Raw genomic sequence first — 21,300 nt, forward strand, 5'->3', positions numbered from 1 at the left:
CATGAGTTCGAGCCCCGCATCGGGCTCTGTGCTGACAGCCTGGAGACAGGAGCCTGCAGCCTGCTTCTGATTGTGTCTCCCTTGCTTCCTGCCCCTCCCCCACTCGCACTCTGTCTCTCTCTCTCTCTCAAAAATAAACATTAAAAAAAATTTTTTAATAAAATAAAATAAATAAGGAGTTGGCAATTTGCAACCATCAAATGGGTAAACATGGAATTCTGAGAAAGAAACAACTGTAAGTCTCAAACACTACTCTTGGAAAGTAATTTGGCATTATTCGTGAAAAATTAAAATACCAATACACACTTTAATAACTTTAGAAATTAAAAAAGCCAGTATATGAAATCATGGACAAAGATGCTTATGTAACACTGATTGCACAAAGACCTAGAGACAGAACTTCCATAATATGTAAAGTTTCTCATCAAAAGAATAAGCTGGAAGGACGGTCACATTGTATGGTTAAGTAAAATTAGCTAGCTACAAAATAATGTGCAGTCTGACCTTTTATAATTATTAAAAACACATACAAACTCTATATATGATGCTAAATAAATGTATGCAGAAGTATGGGGAAAGGCTTAATTCAAGAGGAGTGGAGAGTAGGTGAGGGAGAATAGGCCTAATTTTACTTGTTCTAATAAGTATACACTGCACAGACCCTGGCATGGGGCTCGAACCCAAGGACTATGAGATCATGACTTGAGCCAAAGTTGGACACCTAACCAACTGAGCCACCCAGGCGCCCCAATTTTTAAATGGAATGAAGTCTAACTTTAAACAAAGAATTTGGTTCTGTTAATAATCATATTATTAGCAGTCTCTTATGAAAAAAATATTTCTTACCTGTTACCCTCCTGAAAGGATAAAACACAAACACTTCCCATAGTTTCTATTTTCACAGCCACTTAATTATTCTGTGGGGGTGTACTTTTAGTTTTAAATTATATATATTATATGAGCTGCATATAGACAGAACAGTCTTTTAGGAAAAACTATAAAAGTCAAGGTATTTTTAAATCATAAAAGGTCAAAATTTTTAGCCACTGCTTATGTAATAAAATCTCACAATTATAATTATTCCAAAAATAAATAAGCACAAGTAAGCTTTATTCCCAAAGTGTTCTGGGTATCTCAGAATTTAAAGGGCAGTACAAACCAGAAGATTCCCCTTACATTCTTTGCATTAAAATATGCAAATGATGTTATAAATATGATTAAACATTTTAAAGAATGAGATTAAAGAATGCATAATTTTAATAAAAGTTCTATAGATTTATTGCTCTGCAACAAGGAAACTCTAAATTGCTCTAAAAAGATCTAAAAACATATACAATTGATTTTCTTTCTTCAAATTTAATCTTCCTAAATTTAAAATGACTGACATTAATGGTAACTACCATCTTGATAACTTAGGATTTTAATATTCTAATGGAAACATCCTCCATGATGATAACCAGAAGGGTGTCATTTGTTGTGCTCTTGCTCCATCACATAAAACTGCTAGTATTTTCATCTCTGCCTAATTTTCATACTACACTGATCATTGCCTTTATTTTTCCTCTAACACAACTATTATAAATTTAACATTTCAGAAGGATAGAATTCATATTCTATTAAATTTTTCATACAATTAATATCTGGAGAATCACTGTTCTTTTTAATGCATTTCTGTTATCTACCAAAAGATGGAGGCATTATTCAAATAATACATGCAGATTGGGAGCAGTGCTGTTAGGATTATGAAGCAAATCATCTATGCTAACTGTAAATTTTGTAGAATCTGTGTTAAATAAACTGAAATAAAACCAATTAACACATTTTACTCATTAACCCATTACATCCAAAATATTATTTCATTATGTAATCAATATAAATTATTAATGAAATAATTTACATCCTTTTTGTCATTAAAAACCAGTGTGTTATTTCACACTTATAATACATCTCAATTTGGACTGGCCACATTTCAAAAGCTCAATAGCCACATGTGTCTAGTAGCAATGATGTTGGGCAATGCAGATCTATGGTTACAGTACAGAATAATCAAACTTTCTAAATATTTAAAAAGTTTTATTATTAGCAAATGTGACCACTAAGTCTACTGCAAGACAAAAACCAAATTTAAACATCTCAAATTAGTTTACAATCAGTGGCAGTTATTGAAAGAAACTGGTGAGGCCATGATAATTAAAAGAAAATACATTTTCCTCAATTCTTCTATATATGACACTACCCTAATGGCTCTGAATTGGTATTTAAGATTTATTTAAAAATATTTTTTGCTATTATGAGAAAGGCTGATTTTATTTAAGAAAAAAAAAAAGCATTTTTGTCCTGAATCAGACTCATGTTTATCTATCTACATACTCTGACTCCAAGTAGCATAGACAAACATTTCAGACATTCTGAAGAACCTCAAGATCCTCTTAAGAGCATTTCTGTTTTCCCCTGGAGGGTAGGAGATGGGGTTTATTTTCTGGATTTTTCATTTGTACATCAATCTAATGGTAGTGATCCACTGGTCTAGATGCTTTAGGTTGGTTAAAAACTCTATGGAGAACAGCTGTTGGACAAAGATGGAGTGAAAAGTCTCTGAAGAGCTTTTACAGCTCATGTAAATAAACTCATGATAAACAGAGCCTTCTTTAAGTCTTATCCAGTCAACTGTGTAAATAGGGTAGCAGAGTGACATACACCCTATCAGATCAGCAAGAAGCAACAATTTGTTTTAAGTGAAAAATTTTAGGTGTAAAATCACAACTGTTTGGGCCTATGGGCAGAGGACAGAGGGCAGGCAGCTTGGTCAGGGGCTCCTCTTCTGGGTTCTGGAGTGTGTCTCCTCAGCAGGCCCCTCCAGCACATAGCAGTCAGCAGTTTCCCCCAGCGACTCCGTAGGATGGCTGTACACTGCAAAGTCTCTGATAAGAAACTTGCCCATGAACTCCTTTTCCAAACATTTTAGAGAGAAAATTTCCTGCTCGTTCTTCTGAGAACACACCACAGCCAAATTCTTTGCCATTCAGTAGTTAAGTCGTGGTGTACCCTCTCTAACCAGGCTGGCTCTCAGCCCTAGGTCTGGGTGAGGGAGCCTCTTCCTTGGGCACTCCATCTCAGCACCAGGGGGAGTAGCTGCTCCTCATACCCGATTCTGACGTTTAGAGTTCTCTCAGCTGCTTACTAGCTAATTCTTTGTTACTCCAATCCTTTTCCATTTTATCTATTTACGTTAAACTTGATAGGTCACTCCAAGCTTGATTTTCTGTCTTGACTGGACCCTGTCTGACAAAACATGCCAGATGGCCCATTCTTCATGAAGCTTTCTTTCATACTTCTGGCTCCCAAATACATTCCCAACTGACTGGTCAGGCATGCCTTATTTTAAAAATGAACTTAATATAGGAAACTTGAAGCTGAACAGTCACTCCAGGAAAACATCCTTTTATGAAACCAATTCCAAATTCCTATTACATGCTAAATGACTCATCCTAAAAAATGAATTCAGGGGTGCCTGGGTGGCTCAGTTGGTTGGGCGGCTGACTTCGGCTCAGGTCATGATCTCACGGTTAATGAGTTCGAGCCCTGCATTGGGCTCTGTGCTGACTGCCAGCTCAGAACCTGGAACCTGTTTAGGATTCTGTGTCTCCCTCTCTCTGACTCTCCCATGTTCACGCTCTCTTTCAGAAATAAATAAAATATTAAAAAAAAAAAAAAAAGACCTCATATAACTGGTGTTACCCCTAAGAATACCTGAGGTTCCCAATTAAAACACCATAATGTAGGGGCGCCGGGGTGGCTCAGTCGAGTCGGTTAGGTGTCCGACTTCAGCTCAGGTCATGTCCTCACAGTTCATGAGTTCGAACCCCACGTCAGGCTCTGTGCTGACAGCTCAGAGCCTGGAGCTTGATTCGGATTCTGTGTCTCCTTCTCTCTCTGTCCCTCCCCTGATTGCACTCTGTGTCTTTCTCTCAAAAATAAATAAATTAATTAATTAATTAAAAATTAAAAAAAAACCCACCATAATGTAATATTTAAAAATCTTAAAAAAAAAAAACCTCTTTAACTTTTATGAATGCCAGGTGTTTAGGAAATCTAAATGAAAAAAAGCAGGCATCAAAAAAACTTTCTACGATTAGGATTTGCTCACAATAAAAACTAATGGCCAAAATGTAGATAATGTGGATGATTTTTTTTTTTTTTTAAGGAAAATCATGTTAAAATTGCTTAATACCAGCATGGTTTCTAGGTGAGAGAAATGTGTTAAAAGTATAGCTATTCCCATGAATCATCCAAGGGTGTGAGTTATATCACAGTGTGTGTAGGGTGGCAGCGATGCTTTCCCAGGTAACATCTATGCTGTGTCAGTAATGGTTTTAGAACTAATATATTAACTTGCAGCAGTTAAAAATAATAATCAGTTATATCAGTTATAAGATAAGCCAGGATGGCATGTGAGGTACTGTAATACTGCTTTTTAAAAAGTCTTACGGGGCACCTGGGTGGCTCAGTTGGTTAAGCTCAGTTCAGGTCATGATCTCGCAATTTGTGGGTTGGAGCCCCGCACTGGGTTCTGTGCTGACAGCTCAGACCCTGGAGCCTGCTTCAGGTTCCATGTTCCCCTCTCTCTCTCTCAAAAATAAACATTAAAATAAATAAATAATAAAAATCATTACAACCTTAAAATAAAGATCAGAGTTAATATAATTTATAAAACTAAAATTTGAAATGTAAAAAAGAATCAGCTGGGCAAATCTCTAAAACCAGCAGTGCAAAACAACTATATCATTACAGTTTTTAACAATCTTTAAAAAAGCCTTCTTCTGGCTACACACTCCTCCTTTCTCTGGTAACTTCTTCCTTGCCCCGTCACTTTCCTCAAAGAATGTACTGCCTGCAGTCTAGTATCTTGGCCTTCTCTCCACATTGTTTTTCTTAGCAACTTTAATGAGTTCTATGGCTTGAGCTAACACCTCCATGCAAATAGGTCCAAAATTAATCACTAATCCTAAAACGTTCAGCTCAAATTTTCAAGTGCCTCCAGAAGATCTCCATATAAATTATTATTAAACCATCAATCAGTTGGCGGCCTACAGAGCCCTGGGAATATCCACAAATTTTATATAAAATGCTAAATGTTTATGCATACATGTGCACTATTCTAGAAATCAGGGTCATAATTTTCATATTCTCAAATGTAACATGCAACCGCAAAGACCATATAAACTCAGGTAAGTCACATACTACTAGCATACCAGACTCTTTGGCATAAATACCAGACAATGTTTTTTTAAGAGGGAAAACAAAGTCTGAGTTAAAGTGTTTAGGAAAGGGCTGCTAACATGTTTAACTTTCCTAAGCAGTAGACTCTTTAAGTTGGCTAGCATCTTCTAATGCAATGGGGATCAGCAAACTGCAGTTGTAAGACCAACCGTTTTCATAAAGTTTTATTGGAACACCACACTGCCCGCTCATTTACATATTATCTATAGTTATACTTCTGTGCTCCAGAGTAGTGGTAAGAAACTATATGCCTTACATACCTAAAATATTTACTACTTCTCCCTTTAAGAATATTAACTGATCTATGTTTTTCTAGATAATCCCTAATTTAAAAAAGAAACAACAAAAAATTTCCAAACTAATCTTAATAAAAGAAAATCTATCTTCTACTTTTATTTGTAAGCAATACCAGAAACATGTATCAAGCACACTTAACTATTTCAACAATAGACTGTGATTACCTGCCACTGCTGGGCTGCTGTGGAGAGTGTCTGGAATGATCAGAAGGTTCTGACCGTTGGTCAGGCGATCGTGACCGGCTGTGGCGGGGAGGTCTGTCATGTGATCGACCAGAATGATCTGATGCCAGTGACTGAATTTCTGAAATGTCTGTTAAGTAAAAGTGTGCTTTTTATTTTCCAATGAAATGATTATAGTAAAATAATGTAAAATATAAGATACTCCAATGATGATGGATGTAAGATACTAAATATAATTTCATATAAAATGGTTGATTTTAACATTAACTTCATCAACCACTAATAATGGTGAGCCACCTACAAAACAAAACCAAAAAAAACCCAAACAAAAAATACAGTGACAATATGGATGGACCTTAAGGCATATGCTAAATGAGGGAAGTCAGAGAAAGACCAAAATCAAACAAACAAAAAAGACAAAACCAAAAAAAAACTCTACCCCAAACCACAAAAATACAAACCCACACAACCACCAAACTCACAGAAAAAGAAATCAGATCTGTGGTTACCAGGGAGGGTAGGGAGAGGGGAAAGGGGAACTGGAGGAAGGTCCAGACTTGCAGTTATAAAATAAATGAGCACCAGGGAAGTAATGTACAATATGATGATGGCAGCTAATACTGCATATAAAGTTAAGAGACTAGATCCTAAGAGTTCTCATCACATAGAAAATTTTTTTCTTTTTATTTTATCTATAGAAGATAAAAGATGTTAACTAAACATACTGTGGTAATCATTTCACAAAATATGTAAATCAAACCATCATGCTGTGTACCTTAAACTTCCACATTGATGTACGTCCATTATTTCTCAATAAAACTAGGGAAAATGTAATTAAAATTAAGCCCTCCACTTCTCTAAGTATACATATTTGTAATATTTAGATTCTGAAGGTGTCTGCCTTGTAGAAAATTACTGCATTCAAACATATCAAATCTTCTTACTGCTTTAACAGGTCACTTAAAGGGACTCTCCAAACAGAACTATACTCACCATCTCTCTCTGAGGCATTAGCAGAGTGGATACTGTCAGAAAGATCAGGGACATTCAATAGGGTAGCCCGTTCATCTCTCTGAACTACCATTTTTAACTTGCCTTTAGACCTTTCTATTAATGTCTTTGCATCTGTCAGGGACATATTTTCTGTCACGGTACCATTTATCTGCAATAGAAAAAAAACAAACAAACCTGTAAGTTGAAAGTAAATGATAAAAACACAAATGTTAATATCATGAAACAGGAATATTTAAATTACTCCTTGGCTCACTCTAAGAACCAAAATCATTCCCTTCACACTTTCCTATATTATCAAAGTACTCCTCTTTTCCTGAAATAAAATCTTTACTATACTGTTGCTTTGGCAGAAAACCCAAATTAGTATCTCTGAGCCAATCCCCAAAAGCCTGTCACTTTCTACTACTTATAAGCAAATAAACGAAACAAACATTTCAATAACATTTAGAGTAGTTATCAAAACCACTTATGGTGTAAGACTAGACATATCTACCTACAAAGTAGCCCCTACCAGTGAAGGATATTTATTTGTAATGATTAATTTGCTCAGGATGACTTCATGCCTAAAGAAAAACATCAGTGTTGACATGTAATAATGGACAAACCATTTTTGTGCATTAAAAATGGCAAACCACCCAGTGCCCCAAACACTTATTTTTAATTTTTTTTGACAAAACTGCTTCAAACATGAGCAGAAACTATGTGGTTACGCTAGAATTTGTCTTCTAATTGAGTTCATTAAAATGTAAGAATATGACTATACCTTTAATACAACATCGCCTTCTTGAATATTGCCATCTCTTGCTGCCAAGCTATCTTGTGAAATTTCCTTTACAAATATATGGCTGGCCAATCGAAGACCATATTCTGAAAAAACATATTTAAATGTCTTTAGTGTAAAACACAGACTTTAAAAGTATAATAATCATCACCACATTGAGTTTTTAAGTACAATCCACAGCAAGAAATTATTCTCGATCACCCTGCAAAGATGACATTTCCTTTAATCATCAAAAAGTATGCACTGTCAATGTGAACATAAAGAAAGTATATGATCCAAGCAGAAGACTGACATACTTTATTCCCATTTTTACTCAGCGAGGGGAAAAAAAAAAAAAAAAAACCTTTTCTTAAAAAAACCCTGAAGAGAAGACCATTTCTTTCTATGCTGTATTAATACACTAGCTTCTCAGAAGGTTTAATGAATACAAGTCTAAAAAGTGAACTGCTTGAGGTTGGAAACACTCTGGAAAGGCTGACAATTTTAATGATGATTTGTATTATTGAGCATACCCTGTTTTTGTTTTCCCCAATCTCCCAGAGCAAAAGTTATTTCTGATGCTACACACCTCTAACACTGGAGAGAGACATACAAAACATTAGTATATACACTCTGTGTTTGTGCAAAGGCTTCAACTAGCTGTGTGGATACACACAGGAGTTAAAAAAGCCAGTCCTTTCCTTTTAACAGACACCAAGTATCCAAATGTGAGGCAACATTAAATATATCTGTGGGTGAGGAAATGGTCAGAATTGAGGAAGGTACCCAGAGAGTCTACAAAACTAGGGACTGCAAAACTGCAGAATTTTGTTTGTGTGTTTGTAAACCAGAACATGATGACAATATCACATCAATAGGAAAAGGAACACTCCTGGGTCTGTCAGGAGAGAGGATAGGACTTTGCCTCTTACTGCATTAAAAGAAAAGGGGGGGAGAAAAACAAAAACAAAAAACCCCCCAAGTTATTAACGCAAAAACACAGAGTGCTCAAACAGGAAAAGAATCAAGGTAAAAAAGAAAATGACTTTTCGGGGGATTCAGACGGTCAAATATATGTGCCTGAGAAATGGTTGTTATATCACAGAAGAATACAGTATTGATAACAAAAATGTCCTTATTTAAGATTAAAAAGTTATAAATGATCAATACAGAGATGACTTCAAAGTAATTTCACATATTCATCTACTCCAAGTGTTTCCCTGGGTAAATATTAACTATGTGCAAGGCAAGATGGATAAAAAGCAGCAAATGAGATAGAGTCCCTATTCTCTGGCAACTTACACAGTCAATAGGGGCAAATATAAGTGTGAGGAAGAGGTCATATAAAGGCAATACAGGATTCAGTGTCCAGTACAGAGCAAGAGAGGAAGAAATACTAAAGCTGAAACCTGACATAAGAAATACTAAAACAGAAATACCACTAAACCAGAAGTATTAGGGTACACGTGTGAATGCGTATATGGGGCGGGAAGTGGTGGAGACAGAATGATTAAAAACAAATGCCCCAAAAGGTATGAAGGAAAGACTTAGCAGGTTTGCTGAAGTCATAACTGTTAGAGTAGCTAGGACTGAGGAGTCACTAAGAGAAATGCGAAAGAATAACAGAGAAATGTCACAGAAGATCCTTTAACTCTAAGAAGGTGTCTGCAGAATCAACTGGAAAAGATCCAGAGACTAGTTTTTGAGACTCATTAAGTCCACTTAAGAGATGATGGTTACTCACCACAGCACCCCCCCCCCAAAAAAGGTAACTGCGAGGTAACAAGTAAATGCATGTAAATGCACGTAAATGCCAGATGTGATCAACTTGACTGTGATCATTTTACAATGTACACATGTATCAAATCATGTTATTCACCTTAAATATATATAACTTTATATATTTATATACAATGTCATTTATACTTCAATAAAGCTGAAAGAAAAAAAAGATTATGGTAGCATGGATGAGGGAGGTGGTGGTGACAGTGGAGAAAGGCAGAAGTGGGTGGTTATTTAAGAATGGTATTTAGGAAGTTAGGCTGCAGGAGAGTGAGGGAAAGTGAGGAAAAAGAAATGTCAAGGATAACTAAAATGTTATCCATAACCTGCATGAGAAACTGGATAGATGAGTATATATCTAATGAGTGACTTCATAAGAAGTCACAAAAATTTTAAGAGGAAGATAGGAGTTTCGCTTGAAATGTGTTGACTCTGAGGGAGCTATGTGAAATACTGAAGTAAATATGCCTAACAGTCAGCTGGCACACATGAGTACAAAGACTTGGGCTGGAGAAAGAAGTTTTGCCATCAGCAGCAGATAACTGAGGCAATGAGTAGATGCAACTGCCTAAAGAGGTTATGTTGAGGGGAAAAAGAGATTCTAGAATAGAAATCTACAGAGGTTTAAAGGGTAGGATGAGAAAGAGCTTGCAAAGGATACAGAAAGTGGGTGAGAGATCCCAAAAGGACACAGTATTACTGAAGCCAAGAGAAGACATTATTTCAAAATGTAAGAAGTGGTTAACACTATGAAAAATGATACAAAAAGGCAAGTAAAATAAAGACTGAAAATTGCTACAGGATTTAGTTTTAACAGCTTTGGGAGCAAGGTGAAAAGATACCAGGCCAGAGAGTTGAAGAATGAGTGGCAAAATGAAGTAAAACCAGCAAGGGTAGACAGTTTGAGATGTTCACTACAGAGTGGGGTTGGGGAGCAAGAACTAGAAAAAAAAGGTCAGATGCTAGTAGAACAGATCAAGGCATGCCTACATGATATTCTTAGTAGAACACCTTTTCACCAAAATGATCAGTCACAGATGCTTGCCTGCATTTGAGAGTTATGTCCACAGGACAATGTCACAATCACATTCATTCTTATCAAGTATGATTGAGGGGAAGCAGCTAGCTTCAGTTTAAAGACGTCCTGCATTATAGAAAAATGCCTTATCAAGGGTTCCTTCCCCTTAATCTCTTCATTTAAAAAGCAGTCTGCCCCCCCTTTCCAAAAAGCCCCAAGATTTCTTCCAATGGTTATGCTACTACTGATCCTAACAGCTAAGTAAAACACTGAATTTCAGCTTGGTACTGGGGTGATATCTGTTAGCATAATTTGTATTTGGCTATTCTAACCACAACAAGTAATTCAAAATCTAGCTACTGGACAATTTATTTGAAGTACAATCTGCTACAACAAAATAATTCAAGAAAGAAAAGTAGATGATCCCTGAAGCCTGCTATAACAGGATAGGACTTATGGCAACAGGACGCAACAATGAAGATAACAAAAGACAACAAAAACAAGCATAGGAAAGGAGAGCAATTTTACTCCTCATCAAAATTAAGTGTTAACGTTTTCATATGAAAATGATAAACGATGTGGAAGAGAATACCTTCATTTTTCCGGGATTTCACCAATGTGACTTTGGTGGGTTTGACAGGTTGACTGGAGGCAACCGATCGCCTATCAGACCGTGGGGACAAACTCCTCTCTCTGCTTGCACTCCTATCCCTCGCCCAACTCTTCTCACTCCTTCTACTGACCAGACCGCCACGGCTGCTTCTCGGGTCATGAACCTCCTCATCATAACTATCTTCTTCATTCTCAGATACTGGTTCAGGATCAGGACGACTAACTGGTATCTGTACTTTCTTCTTCCTCCTAATGGTCTACAAATAAAGATTACAAAAAAGCTGATTGATTAACATATATATATACATATATATACATGTACATATATATACATATATACACACATTCAGTTCTTAAAAGAAAGGAAAATTATGTTTTTCTCGTCCCATGTCAATTAAATTAACTATGAAATCAGAGACAAAATACACAAAAAATTGTAAGAAATTACTAGGGAATACATTTCCATAATAACTATGTTTTTTGCTCTCTTGACAAACCTATCTGTTTAAGAACCAATTTGAAATAGTGAGCCTAATGAAGTCCTTTGTTACTTAACTTAGAAAGATCTTTTAGGTGTAATAATCACAAGTTTAAAGAGAAACTAATAATTGTTAGAGGTTTGAATAAAGGATGGGTCACTGTACTCTAATACCATCAAATACACCGTAGTTGCTACTAAGACCATTGCAAACTTGTAAGCCCAACCTGACTCAGTGAAATTATCAGAATCCATTAGTATCAAGGCCCACAACCGTCCTTCTAAAACTCTTGATAGATAAATGTACTGTGCTTCCACACTAACATTCAATTTAGTTATTGTATTGTATTGTATTGTATTGTATTGTATTGTATTGTATTGTGTTGTATTATTTTCACCTTCAGATGGCTGCATTTCCAACTGCTGATTAGGTCCTCCATAAATTCATTTTACTTTACAGAATTCTTTTGCTTGTTCAGTAATCCTTTCTTCTTGCCTCTCTATGGAATTCGCTAACCCAGGTATTCCAGAACTATTCTTCAAGATCTCAATCACTTTGCCTGACTTACACAGATCAATGCCACTTCACCGCCCCTATACTTTCAGATGTTTTTCAATATCTTATTTGTTTAGTCTTCCTTCTTTCAGGACCCAAAGACCAAGCTGAACCTCCTGTACAAACAAAATTCTCCCATATGAGTTCTTATTCTTATCCCTTCCTACCTCCAAGACCATCCTCATCAATAACAACCCCTCAGCTTACTTAAAACTTTAATCTCTCTCTCAAATTTGTCCTCTACTGCTAATCTGCTAATTACCAAGAGTGATCAGAGAAGGCCCTTCTGAGGAAACAACATTGAAGCCGAAGAAGCAGCAAGACACCTACATGTGGCAAGGTCAGACAGCCAATGCCCTGTTGCGAACTGAAGAGAAGGCTGTCTGTCTTTCCACCCTCTGTGTCCCACAGCCCAGGCCCTTATCAAATAACATTTATTATAAAGCATTCCTATCTGACTCTCTATATTTTAGTCTCACCTCTATTTCAATCTCCAACATACTGTTTTAGAAGCAATACTTTTGCTCTATTATTTCAAATCTTCAATTCCTCCCTAATTAGTTACAAACAAAAACAAAATAACCAGATGAGCACTCTGAGCTATCCATGTCTTCCCCCAAGAGAGCACCTGCCACCTGATACTCCTCTCATTCTCAGATGTGCATTATGGTTATGATTGTGGGTACCCATCTATCTTATTAAGATTCAAGTTCTGGGGTGCCTGGGTGGTTAAGTGTTTGACTTCGGCTCAGGTCATGATCTCACAGTTTGTGGGTTCAAGCCCCGCGTCAGGCTCTGTGCTGACAGCTAGCTCAAAGCCTAGAGTCTGTCTTCAGATTCTGTATCTCCCTCTCTCTTTGACCCTCCATTGCTCACGCTGTCTCTATCTCTCTCTCTCTCAAAAAAAAAAAAAGTTAAAAAAGGTTAAAATAAAAAAGATTCACACCCTTTAGAGAAAGTCCCTGCCATGCATTTAACTGTACATATAATGAAATATTTGCAACCAGTAAGTGCTTAACTTATTGAAAAATACCCAATCATGTTACAATTCTCCATTTATATTATAGTTAACGGTTGTAAAGTTACAAGAAGATATTTAGAAGGTTTGGCAACTATGCTTGATTTTAATACTGAAAACTCTGTAACAAATTTAGGGGGAAGTGCCTACTTCAAGACAGTTTAGCTGAATTAAAGATTCAAACGTAAAATTAAAAAATGAAATTCTACACAAGTACTAGCATAAAATATAGGATATATGCTTTTATAACTGGTAAAAGGTAAACACTTTTGTAAGCCTGACACCAAAGGCAGAAGGGACCAAGTGAATATCTGAGAGACATGACAACATAAAAATGAAAACATTTCAGGGGCGCCTGGGTGGCTTAGTCGGTTAAGCGTCCGACTTTCGCTTAGGTCATGATCTCGCAGTTCGTGGGTTCGAGCCCCGCGTCAGGCTCTGTGCTGACTGCCAGCTCAGAGCCTGGAGCCTGTTTCAGTCTGTGACTCCCTCTCTCTCTGACCCTCCCCTGCTCACACTGTCTCTCTCTCTCTCTCCTAGAAATAAATAAAACATTTAAAAAAAAAAAAAAAGAAAACATTTCAATGCTGAAACAAAATGATATAAAAACAAACCCCTCCAAAAAACCACCATAAAACAACTTATAGTCAAAAAAGCAAATGGGCAAACAATATGTGCAGTATATATGACAAAGTCTAATAATTCTAATATATACTACACCCTAGTACAGCAATCATTGCCATATATATGCTAGGGAAAAAGCAAAGAAGAAACATAAACGAGGAGTATGTACACTACAACATGATCAAACTCATTTGTACTGCAAAATATTTCATTTCAAATACTACATTCAGTCTATCTGTTTGGCAAAAATTTAAAAAGCAATGCTGAAATTGGACTGTCACTGTCTTTCTGAAGGGCTGGTGATGCATATATCAAATCATTCATGCCCTCTGACTGAGAAGTCACTCCTAAAAAGTAACTAAACAAGTAGACAGAAACACAATGATGTTCTACACAGTACTTTTTTTAAATACTTGTGGAAACTGGACACTGAAATGCCCATCAATGAATGGGTTAGGTAAAGATGTACATACAGTGAAATGCTACGTAACCAGATGGAGATACACTGAAGTGCTCACAGACATTATCTCTAGGAGGTGTTTCTGCTCATTTACTTTATAATACTTTTTTAAGATGCTCAGAATTTTAGTAAAAATTATACATGTTCATTGTGTCATAAACTATTTCTAACATCACTTATTGTTAAACTAAACTAAGCCTACTTAGGATAGTTATATTATCAAAGGAGTTCTAAAATTTTAGTTTAACAGAAAATAAACAGTTTATTTAATACCCAGGGAGCTCTTGGTTAATGGAAAGAAAATCACATAAACAACCAACTATCCGAATGTAAAAGCACAGGGAAGAAAAGAGATCAATAGATTGGGGAGGGAGGAAGAGGAGCTGGTTATTCAGAAGTGAAAAAAACAAAACTAAACAAAGCCAAAACAATGTATATAATGACCCTGAGGTTTGGACTATGGCTAGGGATAGTTAAAAGTTTACTAGACACCTCACAATGAAAGATCACATTCTAAGACACTGGGGTTTTATTCTACCTTTCCAACTCCCGTAGTAACTAAGTACAGTCTGAGCAAAATCCATCCTTGAGCTGCCCCAAATCCTTTTCCTATTTCAAATACACTACAGATTTTGGACCTGCTTTTCATAAAATGATTTCTATGGGAAGCAGTCTATAGTATAGGAATACAACTTTCTTAGATGCATTATCAATGTGGAATATGTATGCTGAATATGTTTGCATGGCAAACAAAACAGCTCAACATTTCAGAAGAATAGAGCTTTAAAAAGTTGGGGTTATAGATGAAGCTCACAATCTCAGATATAGGGAGAAAAACCCAATTTGTCTAAAGTGCTCACCTTTGAACATGCAACTGAAAAACACTCTGAAAAATAATAACAACATTTAGCATCAGCAGCTAAGGCAAGAATGCTAAAACTTAATCCATAAAGACTAACAATTATAAAAACTAGCAATTTGCTTCTATAAATACTACAATCTCATGTTATAAAACTGTTTAAAAACACTACTACACACTAGCCAGTATGTATGAACTGTGATTTAAAAATGATATACTATAATGTAAAAATAGGACTACAATGAAGTTGTGAAAATGTATACCCAAAGAAGATGTGTGTCATTTGCAATACAGTAACTAAATAGTGGGTCTATTACAGTCTGAGAAAACTCTCACCTCAGCAGCAATGACACTGATGCAGAAATAAACCACAAGGCACAGCAGCCTACATGATGGAAGGCTTAGCAACCGTGGAATGCACAATCTCAGGGAATACACCTCCTAGCTCTCACCCAATCCCCGAAGTCAAAACAGTGCAGGCCTTCCCCTCACTCCAGCCCTCTCCCTTCTGTTGGGTCCACTGTCATTCTGAGTGTCTGCTGGGAAGTAGAAAAGTTCTCAACAGACAAGGCAGGCCAAACCATCTAGCTGCCTACCCGGTCTCTTCTTCCTGTGCTTTATACCTGAACTAAGGGTTCAAAGCAGTGCCTTAATCAGTCCTTTCAGAGGCTAGATAGGCAGAACAGGAGAAGCAAGTGTGGGTAGGGTAGTTACTGTGTTCCTAAACATGGATACAGTTTTAAATATAACTGTTACATTACATCTATGCTGTGCCACATTTGCTTAGCTTTAACTGTGATTTGAGACCAGTTATCAAGAGTTAACTGAACTTTTCCCTTACTTAAAAAAGTAGACTTCTTAGATACATAACAGAAGAAAGATTCTAGCTCTATACTAAAACAGTAACATTAAAATGCACCCTCAACAACTCTACAAAGAAAATCTTACCACTTTCTCTCTCCTCAAACTGTATCACAGTAACAAGGAAAGTGGTTGATGATGTATGTGTTCAAGGGATAATGTAAAACTTGCCCATTAAACAAATCCTGTAATAGAAAACAGGGCTAAATATTTCAAACAGACTACAAAGCCAAGATTCAGTCTAACTTAAGAACTTAAAAGAGAAGGGAACATTAAGCCATAAAGAGGTGGCCTTTCAATAACTGCCTTTCTCTTTCAATTGAAAAAAATCCTAGTATCTAAACCTTGAGAAAATATATTTTCTGTGTATACACAGTGATAAAACACACCACCAGTATTAGAGGAAACACTCTTGTAAAAGCTAACTTTACAACTACTGATCCAGTTTTCATTTTCTTAAAGAGAAAAGATGAATTCAAATACCAGAAACATTTCAACAATAAAACTGATACTCTTAGTAAAGGTAAAAGATACTTACAATTTTTGCATTCTTCCCACTTTTTCTTAGTTGCTGAACAGCAAAAGCATGTTCAACATTATCCATTGAAACTCCATTAACCATTGCAACTCGGTCATTTTCCCTAAGGAAAAAAAAGGCCACAAAATAACATGTTAGAAAAAAACATAGACAAGTTTGTGAATATAGTTTTAAGATGGATACTTCCACAAAAATATTTTAATTACAGGCTAATCTATTTGTCTTCAGATAATGATACAAAAATATCAAACAATTTACTTTCCAATCTCGTACAATGGTTTAGCAAGTAATGAATCACAGGCCATTAATTTTTTTTCAATCTTATGTTTTTACATAAGAGTAAACAAGTACCACAATACAAAAAAAAATGATTTTTGGTGGTACAATTACAGGGCATAGCTGGAAAAGTTACTCCCTTTTAAAAAAATAAAGTCCTTCTCCTTCCAATTTTCTTTCAATTCTGATTGTATGCTCACTTTTTTGCTAGCTGGTGTATCTTTTGCCTCTCCTTCTCTTGCTTATCTTAACTGAACAAAAAAGACCAGATTAGGATAAGAGGTTCCTGAAGACTAAATTCCACCCCAAAATGCGTAACAAGTTTTTTTTCCCCACCATTTTTATTTTTATACTGACCACCTATTTAAGGTAAGGGATACTAGCTTTCCGTTTATGATAGACATAAATATAAACATATATTAAAGAAATCATTAGTTCTGTATGCCAGTGACCAAGGGTAGGAACAGTACTTGTAACAGGCACCCAAAAGAGCAAATGCACTTACTGTAGCTGTCCTTCAGCGGGTCCTCCTTTCAGCACATCTGAGATTACTATGGATGTTTCCCCACTCTGAAAATGAGGGTTGTCTCTTCCACCAGATATTGCAATTCCAAATCCAAATCCAGGAGCCTAAAGTAATAATTACAGAAAAACAAAGCTAACATGAAAAATAACTATTCATTATATCATACTCTATAATCTAAAAAAGTTTAAATGTAAAAATTACAATCTTATTACATCTGTGATACCAATACTTGCTTGTGTAGATTCCTATCAGAATGATCTATCCTGGTATGAGAATGCATGCTTTAATAAATACTGGACATAAAAGAACATTAAAAATTGACAATTATATGAGTGCTTTTTTAAGTACTAAAATACATTTAAAAATTCTGAATACTGAAATCCTGAATTTATTTTTGATTATCAGAAGAGTTCCTAAAGATACTGGCAGTGTACTAGTGCGATCATCACAAACACAGGCAACTAATTTATAGAACACTTAGCTAATATAAACATCTGATGCCATTTTGTATAATAAAATATCAACAGCTGTGAAAATCAAACGTTATTTCACCTTCTTTCAATTATGCTAAGAATATCTTTAGAAGTAGTACATTATAATAATGTCTTACATGCACACTGCATACAACAGAAAGTAGAACTACATCAAACCTTTTAAAAAATATTTTTAATTAATGAAATAACACATGACATACTTCTAAATGAGCTGAACATCTTAGTCACAATGACAAAGGACATACCAATACAAAAAAGAAATTCAAAATATTTCTATTAAAAAATGAACTAATCTTAAAGAAATCCACACCATTCCCTTGAAAGCAAATGAAGTAAAGCATTCAGAGTCGTCTCAAGAAACATCAAATGTTTTCTAGGGTTCCAGAATCACTAAGGTAGGAGTGTGTTTTCATATAACACTGTATTACACCATGTATTACAATCCAAACTACCAGAGGATATAGGCTGTCTAGTCTACAACTAAGGAGACTGTATCCACAACAGACTAAGCATATGTCATAACCCCTCCCACCCCCAAAGCCTACTGAAGTAGGAAGAAAGAAAAAAGAAAAACTCGTTAAAAAAGAATAAACACCAGTAATTCACCTGTAAGTATATACCCCCCCAAATGAAAACATGTCCACAAATATTTAAACCCAAATGTTCATAGCATCATCATTTATAATGGCCAAAAAGGGAAAACACCCAAATGTCCATCAGCATGGATGTTTATTTATCCAAAAAATGGATAAATAAAAATGTGGTATATCCATACAATGGAATATTATTTGCAGTGAAAGGAAATGAAGTACTAGCACATGCTGTGAGAGAAGCCAATCACAAAAGACCACATACAGCATAATTCCATTTGTAAGAAATGTTCAGAAAAGACAAATCTATAAAAACAGGAAGATAAATCTGTAAAGTTGTGTTATCTAAAACAAGGGATGGGAAAGGATGTAGAGATTGGAGAGTAATAGCTTAAGGTACAGTATTTCCTTTTAGAGTAATAAAAATAGGGGCGCCTGGGTGACTCAGTTAGTTAAGCGTCCGACTTCGGCTCACGTCATGATCTCACAGTTCATGGGTTCGAGCCCCATGTCGGGCTCTGTGCTGACAGCTAGCTCAGAGCCTGGAGCCTGCTTCAGATTCTGTGTCTCCCTCTCTCTCTGACCCACCCCTGCTCACATTGGCTTGCTCTCTCTCTCTCAGAAATAAATAAGAAACATTAATAAAATATTGAAGGGATGACTGATGATGGTCATATAACTCTGTGAATATATTAAGAATCATCAAATTGTATGCTTTAAAGGGTGAACTGTATGGTATGCGAATTATATTGGAATAAAAACTGATGCAAAAAAAGTTAATGCTGAAAAAACAAAACAAAACAGGAAAACATCTAGGTAGCCAAAAACAATGGCATATGTCTGAATCTGTCTCCTTATATATCTTCCCAAAATAATACTACAAGAACAAATCACTATACAAAACCATTCCCTTAGTAAAACTTGAAGACAGACAATATCCAAATTTCAAAACAGCCAGAAACAGGACTAAAACTTCAAAAATAAGAAATGATTAGAATGAAACAACTGTCAGTACAGAATTAGAAATATAAGAAACGGCTTTATAGAACAAATTCAAATACATTTGAAAACCTAGATGAACCAGACAATTCCCTAGGGAAATACAGATTGAAATGACTCTATCAGAGATTAAAAATGTAATTTAAACAATGCAATTTCTGGAAAAGAAATAAATAAAATTATGAGGGAATTATCTCACAAAAAAAGGACCTTAAAGCTCCATAAACTGTGTCAGAGCCCTGAAAATGAATGAAAGCTTCTAAACTCTTTTTATAAAGCAACTGGAATACTGGTATCTAACTCTGATAGTGACTGTCCATAAAGACAGAGCCCCACTATAAATTTTAAAGCCCAACATGATTTACGTATATCTATACAAAAAGTATTAACTAAAAAAAGAACAAATGGAGCAACATCACATAAAAACTCCATGACAAAGGGATTTATTATAGGAATGCAAGACTGATATATAAGGAAATTCACTGGTATCATATTACCTATTATTAAATTTAAAGGGAAAAATTTTTTATGATTATATCCACAGACCCTGAAAAGGCCTTTGACAAATTCCAATATTCACTAATAAGAAGTTTAAAAAATTCAAGAAAATGCATTCAACTGTAACATGTTGCTTTTTAGTAAATTACATGAAAAAAATCCAGTTTCATATACATATGTAATCAAAAAAAGGAAGAGTTATTTTAGTAGCCCTTTTAGGTAGTAATTATGGATATTGTTTGATTTTATACTAAAAATTGGTATCAATTTCTTAATAGTCACAATGTACAATCTGAATACCAACAAACTTTTTATACTGTTACATAAATATCTATTGGCCGGCTTTGCACTTTCAGTGGGTATCTTACCCATCATGATTTTATAATAGGATGCCTTAGTCATTTGAAAAATACTTAAGCAAATTATCTTTTTTTTGTTTGTTTCTCCTTGGAAAAAGCTTAGACTAATCTTTTATTCTATATACTTTTATACCGTTCATTTACATCTTGCGTGGTAATTCTTTAATTTAAAAATAACAAAAATAACACAAAAAATTTCTAAAGAAATGCTGATAATGTCAGGAACTTTCAATGAGAAAGACAGAGAGGAGAAGATATTTTCCTTAAGATTTACTTGTGAGCAAATGTAAGTGTAGTTTTTGGTTGCAGTGAACCAGGGTTAAAAACCTGGCCTGGACCACTGCTTCCGTGCAGCTCCAGCACTTAGTAAGGCAGGGAATTCCTGGATGAGTGCTTGCTACTCAGAAGAGTCTGTGATCCCCAAATCTGGCTAGGGATGAGAATCATTTGAGAACAGTTTCAAAGTGCTTGTTGATGTACAAACCACCCCCCCCCACCTTATACCAATTAAATAAAACTGGAAGAGAGGAGATGGTAGGCATTTTTTAAAAAGTGATTCTAATTGGTAACCAGGGCTGAGAACCTCAGCCTTAAATGGTTTGTGAACTTCCGACCAGGTTGATAATCAAAAACTTCAAAGCTCTCTGGGATGCCTGGATGGCTCAGTTGGTTAAGCGTTTGACTCCTGATTTCGGTTAAGGTCCTTATCTCACAGTTCATGAAATGGATTCGCACATCAGGCTCTGCGCTAACAGCATGGAGCCTGCTTGGGATCCTCTCTCCCTCTCTCTGCCCCTTTCTTGCTCACATGTGTGCATTCTCCCTCTCTATCAAAATAAATAAGCTTAAAAAAAAAAAACTTCAAAGGTTTCAACTATTCTACACTTCCCCTTTCCTCTACCTTCACCATTGTCTTTTTTGGCCTTCTCAACAGGTTTCTTACCTCCACCTGCCTACAATTTATCTTCCCTCATGTTTGAAGGGTTATCATTTTTTTAAGTTTATTGAGAGCGAGGGAGAGAGAATGCATGCCAGCATGAGGAGGGGGAGGGGCTGAAAGAGAGGAGAGACAGAATTCCAAGCTGTCTCCGCAGATAGTGTGGAGCCTGCTATAGGACTCAATCCCACAAACCGTGAGATCACAACCTGAGCTGAAAGTAAGAGTTTGACACTTAACCAACTGAGCCACCCAGACACCCATGAGGAATTAGCATTGTAA

General features: G+C 35.9%; 1 protein-coding gene across 6 annotated transcripts in view; it reads right to left on the bottom strand.

The window, feature by feature from the left end:
* Positions 1-21,300, bottom strand: part of TJP1 (tight junction protein 1) — a 101,436-nt gene that overhangs the window by 40,011 nt on the left and 40,125 nt on the right. For all 6 annotated transcript variants that reach the window (XM_039235047.1, XM_039235046.1, XM_039235045.1 and 3 more), the window contains exons 3-8: positions 17,121-17,245; positions 16,340-16,442; positions 10,926-11,202; positions 7,537-7,640; positions 6,753-6,921; positions 5,742-5,889 (exon numbers count right to left, since the gene is read on the bottom strand). In XM_039235047.1, the coding sequence (XP_039090978.1) occupies positions 5,742-5,889; positions 6,753-6,921; positions 7,537-7,640; positions 10,926-11,202; positions 16,340-16,442; positions 17,121-17,245 (926 nt within the window). The remainder of the gene's footprint in view (positions 1-5,741; positions 5,890-6,752; positions 6,922-7,536; positions 7,641-10,925; positions 11,203-16,339; positions 16,443-17,120; positions 17,246-21,300) is intronic.

Source organism: Hyaena hyaena, unplaced genomic scaffold (genome assembly GCF_003009895.1).
Source record: "Hyaena hyaena isolate Hyena2069 unplaced genomic scaffold, ASM300989v1 scaffold_95, whole genome shotgun sequence".
NCBI lineage: Eukaryota > Metazoa > Chordata > Mammalia > Carnivora > Hyaenidae > Hyaena > Hyaena hyaena.